This window comes from Streptopelia decaocto, assembly GCF_964273445.1.
Source record: "Streptopelia decaocto genome assembly, chromosome: 18".
In the NCBI taxonomy this organism is placed as follows: Eukaryota; Metazoa; Chordata; class Aves; order Columbiformes; family Columbidae; genus Streptopelia; species Streptopelia decaocto.
The window spans coordinates 10,588,725-10,609,163 of NC_138673.1; the positions used below are offsets into that span (position 1 = coordinate 10,588,725).

The window sequence follows — 20,439 nt, forward strand, 5'->3', positions numbered from 1 at the left end:
GGCTAGGAGACGGACAGCCAGCCAGATTAAAACAAAGTCATTTTAGAAACCAACAACCAGCCAACAAGCGATCACCGGTTTTCCCAGCTCTGAGGCAGGGAACGCGCGGAACGCGGCTGGGGCACGAGGGGCTTCAAACCTGCCCCTAACGGTGACATTTGGGATTCTAGTGCAACCTGACCTTGGGTTTGTGCTGAACAGCCATAAGTTGCTCTCGGAAGCGAACCCCCCGCGGCGGCGTTGGGGGGACGCTCGCCCGTCCCTGGTGGTTTCGGTGGCTGGAGCGGGCGGGCGGAGGAGCCGCCTGTGCCCGCGGTGACGCTGGCGGGACGATGCTGCTACAAAAGCCACACGTCAGTACTGAATGTAAATGGAGTCTGTAACATGGTGAAAATGGACACGTTTTCTTTTCAAATGTGATGTAAACTTTGTACAGTAACAAATTTTTTTTTATATTTTCTATCAACTGAGTGTCTTCCAGAATTGCTATTAAATTAATTAAAAATTGTTAGTATTAACAACAGTTTCTGTATTAGTTTATGCAACCAGAAAAAAAAAAAAAAAAAAGAAGAGAAAAGAGGGCACTCTATGCTACCGAAACTCTGGATGTGTAGGAATCTTTTCAGTGAATAAACCTTTGCTCTGGATAAAGCAAACGTTACACAATTGTGGTCTCACCTTTCTCCCCTCCATCTGCCTGTAGCCGAACTGCCACGAGCAGATTCCCCGCCCAGCCCAGCGCGCTCCGGGACAGGCAGGTCCCCCGCATTTCAGAAAACACCTTCAGAGAGGAGAACCTCTTTGCACAACTCTAACACACCATTGCCATGAAAAAATAATTTAAAATAAAGCCTCTCCCCTACCTGAACCCCTCCTGAACTCCTCTGGCTCCTGCTGCAGGGCTCCTGCTGCCCGCCCAGCTGCCCCTCGTCACCCCATCACCCGAGCAGCCCCAGCTGTGCCTGCGTCACCCAGCGCAGCTCAGCTGGGCAGGACCTGCTCCTCTGTCCACCCACAACCTCCTTTCCCTCAAGGAAGGAGCTTAAGTTAATAGATGTTACTTAGAAGTGATTCCTTTGAAAAGACTCCCAAGGCACAAAGAAAGCATCTCGGCCAGGAAATTCACCTTCATGTGCACAGAGAACGGGTTGTGCAGCACACGGAGCATATTGGCACTGATGAGTACGGAACTTAGTTCTTCTGTTTGCTACTTTTGTTGGGCTCATTGGAAGCTCGGGACTCAGTGAGCCCTGGGCTTATTGCGAACTTTCTTCATAGAAAGTGCAATTGCCTTGTTTCATTTCCACTCCACCCCAAAAAGCATAAAACCCCAGTTAAGCAGAGTCCGCACTGACGCTCGGGTTACACGCTGGGTGCCCATCAGGACCGTCCTCTCTGTCCTTGTACCTGTTGTCTGATTGCTCCTGTTCTGCCGTCACTGTCCACACTCCTCCAGCTGTACTGTGTCCTTATCTCCTATCTAAGGCTGTCCTGAGGCACACGTGAAACACGCTGCAATACACGGCTCTGTTCAGTTGGAGACTCAGCTCCTCTTTCATCAGACTCCAGCTCCTGGAGACAAGGATGACAAGAAAATCTCACCGTAAGCTTTTTTAATATGATCATAGAGCCCTGGCAATTCTAGAGAAAGAACTAAAAGCTCTGATGGAACTACAGGGCACAGAAAGAGCCCAAGTTAAAATATAACCAGGGCAAAATATACTGCTCTCATTGCTATTTTATATTGTTGCTGTTTGCAAACCAATCTCAGGCCCTGGTGCGGATTCCCCTGCCCGGCACGAACCCCTCGGGACCCCTGGAGTGGAGGCTGGAGCCCAAACCCACTCCACCAAACCTCACGTATTTAATCCACACCCTCTTGTTTGTCTCAATATAAAGGCATCTTTTATTAAAAACAAATCAAGTACATCAGAGCATAGAATTCAAACGTACAAAGTGCTTTTGAGTTTTCTGAACTGTACTCCATAGGCTCTGTGACGATTGGGGTTCGAGTACCCGAATCACACAGAGCAGAGTTCAGACCTGCTGCCCCCCCACACGTACACTGGAGGTGTGTGCAGCAAGTGCCAACACTGAGGAACCCTTATATTATTATCTTGTTTGCAAACGTTGCTTCAGATTCAATAAGGCGTGTGACTGTGTATTTCCAAGTGACACAACCATCCATTTACTCACTTGAAAGTGAAGATAATATGCAGAGTAAAAAAATCTGATATAAATAAATTCAAAGATAAACAGTACATTTCAAAAATAATTCAGTTCTAGCTTACGTGGTAAAAAACTCTAAATTTTCTTTGTATTTACAAAAAATAGTAGATTTATACTAGTAGAAACAGTATTAAAATAATTTGCATCTTAACTATTAAGATAATCTATTAAAAGAAATGTCAGAATAAATAGCAGCAAAAGTTAAATTTAATATTTTTTGTAATTAAGGCTGAGGCTTAGAGGTCAAATCCTACAATCGTATACATGTGTCTGACGTCACATGTATAAGAAAGAGGATTTGACCCCTTGTTTTGTGAAAATAACAACAAATGTGCAAGCATTGTCTAAAACGTAGGTTGATTTGTTCTTGGACCGGCGGGTTGCAAAGCTCTTACACCACTTTTGACTTCAGCTGGGAATACAGCCCCAAATATGTCTTCATGGTACCGCTTCTGGCTCTGCAAGAGACAAAAGGAGCCCCAAGAGGTGAGTCAGGAACGGCTCGCTCTGCCCGTGCGGCGGCTCGGTAACCGAAGGCTCCGGCGCGCTGTGCCGGCGGCCCCAAGAGGTGAGTCAGGAACGGCTCGCTCTGCCCGTGCGGCGGCTCGGTAACCGAAGGCTCCGGCGCGCTGGGCCGGCGGCCCCAAGAGGTGAGTCAGGAACGGCTCGCTCTGCCCGTGCGGCGGCTCGGTAACCGAAGGCTCCGGCGCGCTGGGCCGGCGGCCCCAAGAGGTGAGTCAGGAACGGCTCGCTCTGCCCGTGCGGCGGCTCGGTAACCGAAGGCTCCGGCGCGCTGGGCCGGCGGGCGCTCGCCCCGTCCGCAGGGAACCCGAGCGGGCCCCGCGCTGCCGGCCGAGCTCCGCGAACAAAGGGCCCCGAAGCCGGCACAGCGGGCACGGTGCTGGCAGTGATGGGCCCCTCACTTAAACTCGCTCCCCTCCATTGGCACCATGAAATCTCAAACTATCGATGTTCCAGACACGGTGCAGAGCTCTTGTCCAGAGCCCTAAGAGAGACACTGCGATAATGACAGATGTAAGAGAAGAACGTGAGGTCTCTCTTGCACCCCAACCAAACAGAAACTATGCATCTTAAATCATGGTGGGTGGACTAAGCTGATCACTTAAAGCTTTTCTCTCATGCGTTCTGCTGAGCAGAAGCTCACGGCAGCCCACAGGGTCTTGAAGACTCGTGTGACCCGTCCTGGAGCAGCCGCTGACGGGAAGAGCGCCCGCGTACCTTTAGCTGGAAGAAATACTCCTCTGCCTGCTGCTCGCTGAGGTTCAGCTTCTTCGCCAACATCCCTTTCAAAGTCTGAGCAACGTCCCTGGCCATGCGCACATCTCCACAGACATACAGGTGCCCTTCCTCCTTATGCACGAGGTTGTACACTTCGGTCTCCAGCTTGCTTTGAAGAATATCTTGGACATAGACCTTATACACAGAAAAAGGATCATTAGACAAATTTTCTTAAATGCTACTTGGGCTACTGTTTTTTCTAAAAAAGAACATTGTTAAACAGCCGAAATCTTCACTTGAGGGAGCATTCTGGAAGGAGCCAACCCTTAAGGAACAAAGGAGCCAGCCTTACCTTAGCTTGGCCAGGCTGTCTGGAGTAAGCTGTGTAGATGTCTTTCAGGACTCCCTTCCTCTTCATTTCCTCCGTTTCTTCTTTGTAGATGTGATCCATGTCTGGCTGCCGGCAGCCGAACAATAACGTCATGTCACCACCTTTGATCCCTGAAACCAACAATGGGAAGCTTTTTGTCTCTCCTGGTCAGGCCTGTGATCTCCAATGACTCTTCCCACAGAGGGACTGGTTGTCACCCAGCTGTCTGTACAGCTGTTTTCTAGTTACCCTTTCCCAGCAGAGCCCTGAGAAGGAGCGTGTGTGTGTCCGTGTGTGACAGCTGGTGTGTCCGTGTGTGGTGATCTGAGGGTCTTGCAGTAGGACTCAACCTGCCCAAGTCCTCGGGGAACTCTGTGGAGTCACCTGCTGGAGCAGGTTCCACAAAGGGGCTGATACGGGCAGGCCAAAGCATCTCCTCTCCATCCTGCAGCCCCTGTGCGGGCCCTGGGCAGGCACTGACCGTACAGGATGGACAAGGACACACAGGCTGCTCCCTCCCAGTGACCAAACACCCCAAAGACCACCAGAAAAAGGTCTCGAGTGGGATGGATTAGCTGTTTCAGTGCTGTCTTCAGTCGGTCTTGGGCTGACCAGTCCCTACAGGTTTGCTTGGCCAATGTTTCTGGTGCCTCCAGCCGCAGGTTCGGTTTGGAGGAGCAGGCCGTGGCCTCCCCGGGTGCCCATGGCCACCAGTACCTTTCTTCTCCATGTCACACAGACGCTGCAGCCAGAAACTCCTGAAGGGAGCGATTCCTGTTCCTGGGCCGATCAGAATGCACGGCTTGCTTGGCTCCTCTGGGAGCTGGAATTCTTTAGCACTAAAATGCAAAATATGTTAATTAGGTCATTAGCCTAGGACTGATACCTCACTGTCAGTTTCTTGAATGATTTTGAGCAGCACAACCTAAGTTACCAATGAGAAAACTAATGGGGCTTAACTTGGTGACAGTTGCTTCTTGTTTCCTTAGCTTGGGCTGTTCTACATCCCGACAGCCGGGATGGTGCCACATGAATAGAATTCATTCAGAATTTTCTAACGAGTTATGATCTCACTCAATATAAGACACGATAAAGGATCCCATCTCTGCAAGACACCGAGTTCCCTTTCTTCCCAAACTCAGAAATTCCAACCTGCCCTCACCAATCATTTGAAAATCATATGCAAACAATGAAAAAACTCTGAAGAGGCTGAACTACGAACCACCGTTATTTGTGTTCTCATACACTCACCTGCGTATAAAGCACGGAACTACGTCATTGAGAGCTATTGTATTCAGCCACGTGCTGCAGACTCCGTGGTGCAAAGGCCCTTGTCCATCTAACCAAAGGAAAACACCTCTGTCAGTATTCAAAAGCTCTCAGATTTTCTTAAAAAACACAGTTTAAACTTAAAATTATGTTTTAAAATAAGTGCATACCCAGTAATGATCTATAAAACAAGGATATGCTGCTGATGATGCAGGACTTTAGCAAGTCCTGACACAGTATGAACATCCGCACTGCAGTACGCGATTCTGCATGTATCACCACACAAACTATTCTACCACAGATATTCTTCGTGCCGTATGGCAGACACAGGTTTTCTCTGACCCACAATGCAGCCTAAATATCATCGAATTAAGAGAGAAGTGAAAACCAATTCATTACCCCTTGTCCTGTAGCGTACAACCGCAACGGTCAGGTGGATCTCTCCGGGCGTCATGTCGCAGGAGGAGCTGACGGAGTAGTACCTGGGCTTCAGGAGCGGCAGCTGCGCCAGCAGGAAGGCCGTGGAGACCTCGGCAGAGGGAAACTCCTCCAGGACCTCCAGGATGTTCGGGCTGTTGTGAAACTTCCACTTATTGTATTCTTCCGTGCTCTAAAAGCCAAAGGCCACCGTCGCAATGTTACCATCAGTTCAGGAGAGCAGGGATATTTGAAGTGTCACGTATAAATAAGATGCCTGCTTTACATTCAATTAATTATGCAGGAAATTCAGCAGAGAATTCGCAAAACTTTGCCTAGACTAATACCAGGGTTTCCTAAGGAGTTGTTTAACATTTGAAACCAGAAGCACAGCACACCTGCTGTAATGGTCTCAGACACCAGCTCTCAGTGAGGATGCAGAAGCTGAAGTAGAACGTGTTCCCCAGCCCCTTGCTGTGAGACACCCACAAAACTGCACGGGCCCGGGTCCCAATACCTCCTGAAGCCAACACCAGCCCTGCGAGTCACCGAAAGCAACATCCCTCGTACTCCCATGGTACCAAATTTCTGCCGCTCCCCTGCAACCCTCCGTCTGCAAACTCAGGTTTTTAATCTCGTGTGGGCAGAAGCCACCCCGAGGCAGCCGAGAGCAGCGGGCAGAGCCGCCACCCAGAGCCACCCAGGGACCGCAGAGCTGAGACGCCTCTCGACTCCCACGCCCGGGCGGAGCCACAAGCCCACCCCTTCTCTCACTCACAAGCGGCACAACATGCAGCAGAGGGGTAAAAATCAAGGGCCATCACTACAAAAATTTCTTAAGCTTCTGCTACTCAGTAAAGTCCAGTATCCAGCACTTCTGACACAAACGTAGCCGGAACACCTGCCTGACACAACACTTGCAGTCTCTGCCTGTCGCCTTCCGCTGTCACCAGCTGGGAGAGGTTTTTTAGCAGCTGTTGGGAGGGTGGAGTGGTGATATCGAGCAAGTATGTCAAAGCCTCGGAGAGCGTGCAGGCCGGAATCTTTCTGTCACTTGTCCAGTAGCCACCTGGAAATGAGGGAAACAAAAGAACACTTGGCAACTCCCGTGGCATCTGACAGCTGCAGAGCTTTGAAAAACTCAGCGTCCTTCAAAACACGAGTTCGGACTGGGCTGCCGCAGGTCTGGAGCACAGCGCCTTTCTCAAAAGAGGTTCATGGGAGGCTTCTCACTTTTTGTAAGGGGAGGATCTGATGCAGAGCATTGATAACAAAGCACTGCTTTAAAATGAAAAGACTTTCATTTGAGGAAATCTTCTTTCTGTGTGTCAGAATCCTATGGCTTAGCAGATCTTTCCTAATAAGATGGAAAACATGGTCATCATGTATAAGTCTATTTTAGGACTCTGATATGTAGCAACAATAAGCAAACTCTGTTGATTAATTTAATTGTGGTCAATGGCCAATTTAACAGCTGAATCACAAACAGTGTCAACCTAGGACAACTCCATGAACACTGGTCTGCCAGAGTATGCAGAAGCAGAATTGAGAATTATAACTAAAAGCATCAACAAAATCCTACTGAAACTTAAAAAAGGATAATAGAGCCAAATTCAATCTATAAAAAATTTCAGGAATTTTCAGAGAAATCTGTCAGACATCCTCTGTTATTTTGTCTAAAGAGAACCAACTTACCAGCCGTGCAGGTTTCCAGTCTGACAGTCTGATCAGCTGGAGGGGCATCCTTGACATGTGCAATGAGGCCACTGACTAATTGTGGCTGGTTGCCTGGGAAAATCCCGATGTGCTCTCCGGGCAGGTAGCGCACTTCCCGACCGGCCTCGCAGGAAAGCTTCACTAGAACGGTCACTCGACTGGAGAGGGAACAACAGAGATCAGACAGATCTTGGTTACGTCAACAGGATTTCCCTTGAACTGCACAGACAAGGAATAAATCTGCAGTGGCAGCTGGCAAGGGCGTACTTGTGTTCATCACCAAGCTACCACACCAGCTTAGTGCTTCATGGAGACTTGAACAAATTATAGTCCGGATATGTGCAGTTCTTGTATCAAAGCAAACAAGGTGCCCAAGAGCTCCCTGATCTGTCCAGTGCAGAATGGATGTGCCTGTGATCAGCCCACGAACGAGACTCGGTAGCTCACATCATCAGCCGTGAGGAATTCCCGTAAGAAAGCTGCATTTAGAGCAGGGCTGGGACACACCTGCCAAGGGCACTGAAGAGCCCTTCCCGACGCTGTTTCTAAGACAGACGTTAGCACTGACCATCCTTTTGTACTGTGTGTACCGCCTGGTCTCTGCTCTGCGGTACAACCAAAGGCAGCAGCTTCTGGCACTACACCTTCTCCTTTTTTTTCCTGCTAAGGGGCAATTTTTCCCCCAGAGAAGTTAAACATTTGCACAGCGAGCAAGGGAGAGGGACCATCCAGCTGACCCTCCACACTGAGGAGGTATCAAAGGGCCATATCACAAAGTTCCCTGCACTCCTAGAGACTCCTCTGGGAAGTCAGCTCCTCTCTAAGCCAGAGCCAAGAGTGTGCGTGTTCTTATGGGCTTGTGATAATGATTTACTCTACTAACAATGGCAGAGAATTCATATCTATTTCTTAGTAACCGTACGGAGCAGATGTTTATAACCAGGCATGTCAGATGTTTAAGCTTTTAGTGAAATGTAGTATTGCAATATTAAAAGAATGAGGTATTGTACCTGGATTTTAAACTTTGAAGATTCTGTCTGAATTTCAGCTTCATGGGAATTACATCCTTGCCGTGAATGTTTGCAAGCGCTGTTGAGAAAAGAGGACGTGACTCGCGGCAGTTTTGTGATTACATTTTTTAAATGCCTTCAAACAATATGCAGAAAAGAACTGACCACGCTCGCCCTAGAATGCGATGTGCTTTCAGTCGGTTATGTGTCCTATACACTGCCTTCCCAGACTGAAAATAGCTCATCTCAGCTTTTGTCTAAAAGAACGCCAGTTATATTAGTTCATAATGATTTATGCAGTGCAAACCAATGTCTTTTTCTTCTCTGACCACTGTATTGTATGAATTCTATCATCTAGCAGGACCAATATCACTTTTAGAAACCTTTACAGTTCACGCCCGTCTGAAGCGAATGGACAGCGGGAGGTAAATACCTTTAGTCAGGTCCATGGTCTGAGGGTCAGGCACTACCCTGTAGCTCTCGGGGTCCCAGCGCTCGGCACGGCTGTACAGCGCAGGCAGCTGAATGCTGGCTCTCCCACGGATGTTAAAAATGTCACAGGCAGTCTAGAAAGAATTAAAAATAAGGCTACTCATGGTAAAAATAATATTCTTAGCATTGTCATAATCCTAATGGGAGATGCCAAGTTCCCAGGTAGCTACTGTTTATTGATTCTGTGGAGTTCACTGCTGGCAGGGGGGTCAAGGCGTTCAGGAAGGTTTCACTCTATAGCTGTGTAACTGAAAAAACTGATGTGCTTCAAAAAATTCTGGTGTCTGATGCTACCAACCTGGTTCACACCCAGCACCTGCTCCCAAAAGGTTTTACTGAACTTTATGTGAATATTAAAAAATAACAGAAAAAGGGCCCAATTCCCTCTTCACCTTAGGCAAGCAGTAGAAGAGGGGAGGTCAAAATTCGGATATAAATCCACATGTTTGTTTTCCTTCATTTTCACCATTTTTATGGGATGCTGGTGAATACTGAAATAAAACAAATGACTGAACTAAAATATGAGCTAACCTTGAAGGCACCGACTGCCCACGTGCGAAAGGCCTCCTCTTGCCCGTTGAGCTCATCTCCTTCCCCGATGGCCGTGAGCTGAGCAGCCCCCAGCTGCGCCAGCTTCTGGTCAATGTCATGAGCAAAGGCACAGAACTCCGGGTACATGCTGGACCCCAAACCAAACACGGCATATCTGCAGAAGGACATAAAAAGAAGATGACCATGTTATGCTAAATGAAATGCAAATGGACTCAATCACATGCAAACCAAACAATAAAGTACTTTTACCTAATTTTTTTCCTCAGCACTTTCAGATTGAGCAAGGAGTTCTTCAAGGTCTGTATAAAAATTCATAAAATACTTAAGGTTAGAAGAATACTCTGATTTAAGACAAGAGTGAGACCCTGCGCCGTGTCTTACTCAAGTACATGGGACAAATGAAAGGCTTGTCTTTGGTCTCAGTCTTTGAGCTGAGCCTCATTTGAGGTGAGTATTACCTTGCCGTTATTTGGAGAATCTCCATTTCCAAAGGTGCTCGTAACCACTAAGAGAAGAGTTTCTTCTTCCAGGTCACTGATGTTGTACTCATCCATGCACAGAATCTGGAAGGTATAAAGTTCATGAGAATTTGCTAGCAGACATGAGAAGCAGCAGCAGTGCTGGCTGTGTCGCCAGACGCCTGCTGCCCGTTCGGGGGGGATTTACCCGTCCCTACCTTGGTGCTGAAGGCGCGGTTGAACAGGCTACACAGGTTGTGGGCCAGTGTTTCTGACTTCCCGGTCTCTGTTGCATAGAGCACAGTTGCCTTGGGCCTGGTTGCCATTGTTCGTCGCATGAGTGAAGATGCGAAGAGGACGGCCCTGGGGAAAAAATAAACACAATATTTTTAATATAGCTACACAGTCATTCAGACTGATTCACAAACAAGCTGAGAAAAACTGATCTTCAGCACGGTTTTCCCTTGGAAGATTGTTCAGAAGCAATATGCTATGGATAACCCTGAATAAGAACCTTAGATAGGAATATTACTTACCTGTAGACAGAATTAAAACAATTCAAGTGGTCCTTACTGCAATAATTTTTCAAGAAAAAAGTGGAACCGAAACATCGCAAGAACAGAATAGTTGGACAAAAGCATGAAGACTCTTATTTGAACAACTTACTTTGCCAAGATGCTAAACTTTATTTCCTTTTTCTTTGGCCGACGGGTCTCGTCATGCCAGATATGTGTTTTCCATGCGTCCACCTTTTGAAAAAACAGAACAAAAGTTAAGCTCCAGGTAAGAAACATAAAATACTAAATACACAATTTGCACATCTTTGAAAGAGCCAGATTAAACAGAGTCTGTAACACAATCCACTGTGTACAAACACAGGAGCAGTCTCTGTAGCATTAAATGGCATTTTCCGTGCAGCTGGAGAACTCGGCAGCACACAGAGCCCTCCGCAGGAGCACGGACAGCGCCTGCCCCCCTGAGTCTGCCCGGGGACCCTTCACTGGCCAGGGCTGTTCACTCAGACTTCCTCAGGGCCCACGTTATCACCGGCACTGAAGAAGTCATCTACTAGAACCACATTTTTTTGGATCATGTGTACCTGGTAGTAATAGAAGGGAGTGAGGACATAGTTGAGCATCTCCTGGTGGAACACGGGAGTGATGCTCCCTGACATGGGAGGCACGATCCACACCCAGTCGGCCGGGCAGCCGCCCCGCGCTCGGTACTCGCTCTGCATGTACTTCATGAAGGACTCGGCAGCCGAGTGGTGATCCATGATAGTCACGTTCTGTTTCTAGAATAATTGCAAAAAGAGAGACATACATTAAAAAGACCATCCTGTTCCTCTTCCTGATGTAAAGTAATCCTTTTGCTTCAGTTAATATTTCAAGGACTTTATATACTGCTGGGAAATAATTACTATTGGCACGATAGATACAGATCAAGGTGGACTTGAATAACCCCACTGGAATCCCAGTGATAATCTGCGCTGGGCACTGGTCCACTGGCACCGTGCTTGTATAAAGCTGTTAGAAGTGAAAGGAAAAGGGACAGACAATATTCAGTGTCTCTCTGGGTACCACACTCTACTTACTTGGAAGCTGTAAAGCACAGCCACATTTATCTCTACAACAGCTCGGTCTTTCCATAAGGATGAAAGTTTGTTTGTTTCCAGACCCATTCTTCTTCCTACCTCCTACACATGAAACAGAGAAAAGGGAAAAGCAAGCTTACTATGTGGAATGTAGACTTCATGATTTTTCCATCTCATCACCTTAATATGCAGCAAAAATACTGTGGAAGGTGGAAGAGTCAATCTGGTGCTGGGGAAAGTGATGGCAGCAGAAACACTTGGGATTAGAGGTAAACTCGAGTTAGGGAGTTCTGGTTCTTGAGGCTATTCTCATTTGGTAAAGCGGGGAGTAGTTCTCTCTTGGACTAAATGGTTTAAAAAGTGGCTGTATCTGGTTATAAGTCATCCTTATTAATTCGTACTGGTGAGGTGACCAAGAGCTGCAGCCAACCCCCAGGGCTCCACTGCCCTGTCAACAGCAGGCTGGCACCGACCAGAATACACCTCAAAGGTACCGGCAGAGCAAAAGTCCTGAATCAGCAGGATTCAGGGTAAAATCGCAGGAGAATTCCCTTTGCACAGTTTTTGTTTGGTTGGTTGGTTTACAGTGGCAGTTTCCCATTCTGTGCAGGTATTCGGAACAGGGACTGTCAGAACACTGTAAAAACAGCCATACAGTCTGGCAGTCATAATCGTGGCAGGAATTCAAGGATACTGTGTCAGATTGGCGCTGAAGTGTCTGTGTGACACAAACAGCACGTCCAGCCCAGCGCTCTCTCCGGCCGCCGCCGCCGCCAGGGCCGCCCCCCAGCCCCGCGCCCGCCGCAGCCGTCACCTGCAGGATGTTGTACCGCTGCACGTCGCAGAAGTCGCGCACTCCTATCTCCGTACCCATGTACCAGCCGTTGAAGGGACACGCCGTGAATTCCAGGCCTCCCACCTCAAGAAGCATGTTGGCAACAGCCGGCAGGGCGTACCACTTCAGATCCAGCTCCTTAAACCATTCATACCTGTCAAGTAAGCGTTTGGATTTATTACTTTATGTGTCTTTCCTCCTTTAGGTGATAACCAGAAAAGTCCAGGAAGATAAAGAGCATTAAGTCTGGGGCAATGGCCCATGCAGCACGGGCTGCAAAGGCTCGTAGCAGTTGTTGTTTACAATGCAGTAACTGGGAATGGCAGAGCAGTGTCAGAGAGCTCTGCGATCCTCGGGCCCGTCCCAGCGCAAACGCAAAGAAAAAAAACAGACAGAAGGCAATAAAGGCTTTGTTACGAGTGCAGCCACATCTTACACGTGTTACACTGGCATAAGAAAGGAGGATTTTTAAAATTCTGAATATAATTGAAATGCAGATTGGGAAAAAGTATTTCCAAGAAAAACGCTTTTGGCTTCCTTAATTTAAATCTCATTTCATTGTTCTAACTACCGTTTTATCTTTCAGGACAATTTACCATAATTTTATCTTAACAAAGAGCTCATGAAACGACTGCCACAGGCGCGGCGAACCACTGCCAAGGGGAGGCAGGGGCAGCAATGCAATTATCCCAGTCTTGTGCGCTTACTTTGGATGTTCCATTGGCACTTCAAGGACAATTTCTGGAGGGATGTCAAATATTTCTGGGTCCTGGCCATTTGCTTGAAGAACAAGTGGAACTACATCAAAGCGGCCGTACTTCGGCTTCCACCCAAGCTCAATGCACAACTGGAAGGAAAGCAGGTTTCAGGGGATGTTTTAGGACTTTTTCCCCCTTGATTTGAAGACAAAGAATGTTCACCCTCTCAAACCTGCTGAGGTAAATTCTCAGTGATGAACACCAGCTCTCCCATTCGAACAATGCCAAGACACGTTGTTCAAGGGCTGATTGTGTCCCTGACTTAAGGGGAGCATTAGCTCACCCTGTTCTGAGATGGAAGGGAATATTTTATAGCAGGATTGTAAGAAATTGTTGCTTCAGCCTGCACCCAGAACCTGCAGGCGGCACATCCCGTTCACTCCTTACCGCCACACTTCCCTTCCGCTCCGCAGAAACAGAACAGAGCGAGACAGACGGAAAGCAGCTCCGACTCTGTTCTGGGGGCTGTACCTGTGTGAACTCCACGCTGGCCGGGTCTCCTACAACAGACCCGTCTGGCATTTGGTACCCAGCGTATCGGACCAGCTGGCTGTTCCAAACACGGAAATCGTGCTTCCCGTCAGTCCTCGGGGGGAAGACAGTGATGGCTGACCTGCAGAGAGACAAATCCCGTCACACCACAGCAGCGCATCAATCGCACTCCAGTTATTAGACCAGCAGGAATTAGTTTATAGTTCTAAAATAAACATCAGTAGAAATATAATGATTCATCCTCTCCACCCACCTCCTTCAATCTTCAAATAGTCTGTTTCCCCCAAGAATAATGAAAGGTTTTGCCACATCAGCCATCAAAGTTAGTACCAGGAGAATTAAGAGCAGAGATAAGTTGTCAAAATATTTGGACTATTTTAGGTCTTAGGTAGAGTTTTGAATCCAGATCTGGATGTGATTTTTGTTGTTTAAAATTCAAATGAAATAAAAGAGGCCTACCTTATGTTTCCATTGTTTGTGGCATACTGAATGTGACGACAGAGATGCTCGAACATTTCCTTTGCTGTCTTACAATCACGTGCATCAAATACCTACGTGTTTCCAAAAGACATGCAAAGAAAAACGCCGATTTTGAAACAGCAATGTAAGATCATTATTTTCCTTATGCAGATGAGGGAAGACGAAGGAAAAAAGTGAAGTGAAAAATCAGTATTTCTCAATTTAATTGTAGCTCCACTGGGAAAGGTTCATTCTAATTGTTCTTACATGTGTCATTTGCACACATAACAATCCTCCAAGGACCAAGACATGCACCTGGTTCCTATGCTAGCACTCCTACACGTGTTTTAATCCAACTATGAAGCGAGGAACTACAAAAAACTGATGATCTTCTGCTATGTGCAGGAGGCAATAGTCCTTGGTTGAAGCAACGGGCATATTTTACCAAAGTAAAGGATGTTGTTCTGATTTAGAGCAGATGAGTATTTGGCCCATAACATGGAGAGTGGGAGGTTACCTGCAGGTTGGCCCACTGGATCCTCCCGATGCACCTGGGCGCGTTCCGCCAGGCCTGCTTGGCAGCGAAGACCAGCTCGTCCTCGGTCAGCTGGTAGGTTCCTGTTGTTTCGATCTCCTTGGTCACTGTTTCCAGTCGGGCCAGGTGTTCTTCTATTTTTGGCCTTTTGAACAGGAAACAGCCATGAAAAGGAACAATGAGCATTTCAGTACTTGGAACTGATTTAAGTTGCAGACATTCCCCTTGTGTTCTGGGTCAAGAAGAGCACAGGCATTGCTGAAGCTGTGAATCTTTTCAGCATCCTCTTGCACAAGCAGAGTTCTATGCACACTGCGATTTGATCTGCCAGCATGCAGGGAGATTTCCAGGGAGGGGATTAGTGCCTCTGTTGGCTGAGTCATGGCAAGTCCCGAGAAATACTGATAAACCCATCCCTGTTATAAATCCATACTCTCTGAATTTGAAACAAGTCAACCTAAAGCACTCTGTGAAATCACGAAGTCAGCAATTTCACCGTGCTTCAGCTGGGAGGAGGTCACCGTCACCTGCTGCCCCACGGTCTGTCCCCAGCGCTCAGCCGTCACCTGCTGCCCACCTCCACGTTCTGTCCCCAGCGCTCAGCCACCACCTGCTGCCCACCTCCACGTTCTGTCCCCAGCGCTCAGCCATCACCTACTGCAGCAGCCTGGGCTCCGAGCTCCAGCAGAGAGCCCTGGGCGTTCCCGGTAAAGTGATGAGCCCCATACATCACACTCTGCTGGGGACTGCCCAGAACCCTTCCTGGCGTCACAATTTAGGAATGACAGAGCTTACTGGTCTAATGAAGAAACTAATCTACTAGGAAGTTATGTAGTGACACCATCCTTTCACCACCCAGCACATGCACGGATTGATCACAAGCTTTCCTGTGTAAGTTTTCAGTTTCAATTTGGATTTTCTAGATTAGTTTGGAAAAGAATGCCAAATTGCAAGCAAACGAAAAGCAGAGAACAGGCTAGCTCTGGCCCAAAAGCGGGATCATAGTCACTGGCCTCTCAAAGTTCTATTATTTTCAGACACACGGCTCTTCTGAGCAAAGTAAGGAGGATTTTGGTTCCTGAAAGGAAGTGCTGAGCAGTTCCTTTGTCAGAGAAACCAACTCTAAAATTCTTTACTTTGATAACAGAGAATGAAGTCAAAACATTAGGAAATATTTATCACAGCACAGACAAAAATTGTTTTGTTGGCTTACAGACAGAATGAAAACAGCCTGCACTGTCTGAGGGTTTCCACATTTTCAACAAGATGAAAGATCAAGGGCAGGCACGTAAGATAGTGTAAATCAACGTGATCAAATAGCCACGAGCAGAAACACAGAGCTGTGCACATGGGAGCGAGTACAGCCTGGTGTGAGACAGGCTCTCAGAAAGACTCAGATGGAAAGAAGCTTTGTAGAAGAGTTCAAAGTGTCTGAAGAAGTAGCCATTATGTGACTGAGTCCCTTTGAAAGCCTGATGATGGTTCATAATGGTTGAGCAAACATCGAATTGTCACTTGAAAGCTTGTCATGTGAAAACTGTCCCTGCAAACTCTTGGACCTCAGCCAGATGTTCCAGCTTTTCTTGCACCAAGATGTCTCTGCACCACATCCATCTTTGGAAACACAAACCTCATTTCTGCAGCTAGAGCACCCCGCTCAGCATGCTCAGCAAGCTTATGTTGACAGGACAGAGCAAGGTTGAGAAGCAAGAGCCCGGCCTTCCAGTCTTTGGCTAAAGCCTTGAGAGTCAAAACAGAGAACAGAAGAACACAAAGATACTTGGAACAGCACAAACAAAAAGCATTGTCCATGTTATTCACATCTGAGGCTGAGCTGAGCAGGAGCAAATCCCATTAACACCCGCTGGTAAGGAAACAGGAGGTCACTTTCTGTAAGAGTGTCCTGACCAAGCTGCTTGCTGTGAACATACTGGAACCAACACACCCGGAAGGGACGAGGCTGAGGAATGCACTTTACACTTCTGTATTGCCAAGACCTGGGATTGGTGAATAGAGCACGTGAAGTGCAGTAATAATTTTATTTACCTTTTCTAATAGTCCTCACCTATTTTCTGAATGCCTGTTATGTATTGGGATAGTTACCAATAGCTATGAGGAAACTAAACACTCCTGTCGTCTCCCAGACAGGCAGGTAGAGGACGTTTATACCCAAACGGAAGGTGAAGTCTCTTACTCTTTAAATGAGCTGTAGTACTGCTTGACAAAGTCTATCGCCTGAGGCAAAAGCTCCTGGGGTGGAACCGGCCCATCTCTGGAACCTTTCACCAGGCCCTTGGGGGTCATGAGTGCCCCCTGGCAGGCTTTGGTCCGGCAGTTGATAACCTGGAAAACAATAACATGTCAAACCCAAAGTTGCGCTCTGCATCTTCCCACAGGTGTGACAAACCACTGTCCAGGTCTCCGTGGTTACCTCCTTTGCTGTCAGGTGCAGTGTATCGAGAAAGCTGGATCCATTTTCCAAGTTTCTTACTTTCACATGTCTTGGACATCTTGAAATTTGGTTTGAAGTTTTGATACCATTTGGGGGTGGGTTCTGGACGGATAAAAGATAAAAATACTGTCGTGAAACCTATTAAATATCTTAAAGCTTCAGTTTTAATTTTATTTGACCCTTAAAATGCTACAAATTAAATTCAAGAAACTAGGTATAAATGTGGTCTTATCTGATGTGTGCTTATTCCTTTGAGTACAAAAGTATGGAGTTAATGCACAGTTTGATATCAAATGGGAAAAAAAGGTATTTTTGCAATGACCAAACAATATCCAGCACTGCAGACACCTTTTTAGCTGCAATAAGGTCTCCTGGTGCAGCAGAGTCTCAGGAAAGCCGTGAACCAGACAGTTTTAGGGAAAGGCCATGTTTGCTACCAGAGGCTGGGTTTTCAAAGAGGAATGAAGGAATCAGGCACGCCAATCCCACGCCTCTTTTCCTTAAGTCTTACCAAAGCCTCTTGTTGTTCAGAAAAGGTGCTTCACACAGAGGTGGTGCAGAAGTCCTATACCCTGTTAGTCCGCACACGAGCACTTGGCCAAGCTGTGAGCAGCAAGCACGGCCCGTGTGAACGGTTATAGTGATGAACAACTGCAGCAACGCACCTCTCTGCCGTCACCGGCCTCCGCTGAGCTGGGCGCGGGCGGCATCGCTGTCTGCTTCTTGCTCACATCACACAAGTTGGTATCATCATTTTCTAAGCTTTAAAAGAGAGAAAGACAATTCGGTGTAAGGCAACACAGTTAGTTTTTGTTCATTTTACCTCCAGCATCAGTAGGGAGATGCTCAGAGCCGTCTCTGAAAGACGTGCTGCGTCAACAGCCATTCACACCAGTGGGAGGGCTGGGGTGGACTGGGAGTCAATCGCACAGCTACAATCACCCTCTCCACGTCAATATGAGGGAAGGAAACAACAGGTATGGCCTGGAGAGGTAAAGGTTGAGTGTTGTTCCTGGATGCCAAACAAAGGACGACTGTACAAATATGATCTGGCCAGAACGTACTCAGAGGAATTAAACAAAAGTTGAAATCTTCAGGGCAATGTGTGGAAATCTCAGCCTGGCCCAGTCTAGAGCCCATTAAGCAAATAACATACTTCTATATTAATTTCTTTTGTTTTCTGCTTTGTCTTACTTTCTGAACTCGTACGTTTTAGTTTGGATATCAGGTTTCAGAAGCTGTTCAAAAACACCCAAGAGGCATCCAGAGCACAAACTCCAAACAACCCCCCTCCGAAACTGTTGAAAGACAAAGATCTTACCCATGGTTCGTCCAGTGTTTCTCCACGTTATTGTTGATATCCTGCTCTTCCGAGAACCGGTTCTTAGCAGCACGAGGTTTGAAGATGAACTGCCATGGGCACATCATTTTGTAATGCTTTATGTGTGACTTCAGTTCAGTGCTGAAATCTCGTGTGCGAGGTGGGAACAGTTCTGAGGATGAAGACAGAACAACACGGTCAGGTTTTAACTGAGAAGGTAACTCCCCTTGAAACTCCTCAGAAACTCACCAGACTAACTGATCTGATCTAATTAATTTCCTGTGTTTAAAAACGAACATCGCTTGACTGTTAGAGCAGTGGTACTAAAAATGACAGCTCTGTCAGTGCAGTGGCACAGCCGTGCCTTAGTCTAAAACAGCGGCAAGAGAATTTCACATGTCCCCCAGGCACCTAAACCAGCAATATCAGTGTCTAAGAAAACCACACGCATGCTTTACTTCTATGAAACACATGCCCTGACACCGGGTTTGGTTTACGTGGTTTTTAAGTTCTGTGTTCTTCAGAAGTCTGTGAAGAGTCATAAGTGCTCCGTCAGTTCCCATCGCTACACGTCGGCACGGAAAAAGGGTGAAAAACATCCACAGTAACGAAAAAAGATATCGGGCTGTAAACTCACCCAAACAGCTTGCCATGTATTCACCTGCCAGAAACAAATGCAGTTCTGACATTCTGAATTCTGTATTTTCTAAGACATATATATATATAGCACATGCTGGGATGTAACATATAGCATTTGTGTAAGAATGGACAGTTTGATCCTATTCATTTTAACATACATTGTCTGCTAACATTTGAGGTTTCCAAGAAAGTAAAGAAAATCTGCGTTGCCACACATTCCTGATGTAAGTGATGCATTATTTGGGGTTTATATTGCTTTTCAGTGAAGGTACAGTGTACACTGCTGGGCTCCCAGGATGCTGCCGGCTGGAGAACCACGCAGGGAATCCACCCCCCCGCCGGCGCAGGAACCACGAGCTGTTAGAACTCCCCAGTTACTCCATGGGAAAGAAACAGCGTGTAAGAAGCATTCCCTACAGTTACAAATAGGAACAAATCTAAATTACCACCCTCAATAAAAAATGCTGCAGTGTGCCTGTATAAAACACGAGGGAAAGAGAGACGGAAAGAATAGAGAGAAAGGAAGAGAAATAGAGGGGGGGGGGGGGAAGAAAAAATACACAAAAAGAAAAAGGAAGAAATAATAAAAGGAAAAATAAAAATAATAATAAAAATAAGAGTAAAAAAGTAACAAATAAAAAAAGAAAATTAAAAAGGGGAGAGGGACATTTTCCATTCACTGGCATTCAGAGTAAGAACTTGCTTGCTTTCCATGTTCTCCACATCAGGGTTCTTTAAATAGCATTTCCAATATTACCTGGTAAACGCACAAGCCTTTAGGGCAGCAGAGAGGGTGATGAGTTTTTGGAGCAGCAGGACAGCCTGGACCCCTGTGCTTTACTCCTCGGGTGCTGCTGCGGGCGGCTCTGCCGCGCGTCCTCGTCGCCCTCCGCTCTGCATCCCTCCCGGGAGGCAAACGCATTTTATACTCCAGGACCACGTATGCAAAACAGCAGATTAAGGCTGCCCATGGATTGCAGACAAAGGGGAATCCCGACCCGTCGGTGTTTCTTTCAGAGCCGGAGGGCGTGTAGCTGGTGAGTGGCTGATGCGCTGCGGTGTTACACAACCTGATGAGCGAGGGAGAGCTGCAGCCGGTTCCGAGGTGACGAGCATCCCCTGCTTCCTGCACGCCGCGCTGCAGCCTTCGCTCCTGCCTGCGCGGCGACAGGGACAGCGGCCGCGCCGAGCAGCTCCCGCAGCCTCGCACGTGATCTTAGCTCAACTAACGAAACCCTGAGAGAACTCCCACCGGTTTGATCCCTGGATGGCCATTCTCCTGTATATTACACCAGCAGCTGTAACAGACAGTAAGCAACTTGAGGAGGAATTTAACAGAACCACAGAGCTTTAGGATATGGACCAGCGAAGGACTTTAACAGGCGATTATAACTAAGGACAGGTGTTTCAAGTTTAATGTAAATATATTACTTCCTTGCTTTTAATAAAGTATTAAAAGGATCTTTCTCAATAGAGTATTTGCAGAATTTCTTCGTCTCCAGCGCTCCGTGTTCTATCGGTTCCTGCCTGTGAGGTTTGTCCCTTTGTGCTTCTCCAATGTACTAGAAAAGCTGGCAGCAAACTGCAGCTCCCCGAAGCATA

General features: G+C 47.1%; 1 protein-coding gene across 1 annotated transcript; it reads right to left on the bottom strand.

The window, feature by feature from the left end:
* Positions 1-2,462: 2,462 nt before the first annotated feature.
* Positions 2,463-20,228, bottom strand: NOS2 (nitric oxide synthase 2). Its single transcript, XM_082068176.1, has 26 exons — positions 18,199-20,228; positions 17,543-17,639; positions 16,857-16,979; positions 16,620-16,768; positions 14,408-14,570; positions 13,891-13,982; positions 13,411-13,552; positions 12,889-13,028; positions 12,161-12,335; positions 11,347-11,448; positions 10,852-11,046; positions 10,419-10,501; positions 9,971-10,115; positions 9,753-9,857; positions 9,544-9,593; positions 9,274-9,448; positions 8,684-8,816; positions 8,251-8,329; positions 7,220-7,398; positions 6,430-6,593; positions 5,507-5,717; positions 5,090-5,177; positions 4,556-4,677; positions 3,821-3,969; positions 3,469-3,663; positions 2,463-2,687 (listed from the first exon to the last, which is right to left on the bottom strand). The coding sequence occupies exons 1-26, from the start codon at positions 18,303-18,305 to the stop codon at positions 2,574-2,576; spliced, it is 3,477 nt and encodes a 1,158-aa protein (XP_081924302.1). The 5' UTR covers positions 18,306-20,228; the 3' UTR covers positions 2,463-2,573.
* Between the last annotated feature and the right edge of the window lie 211 nt (positions 20,229-20,439).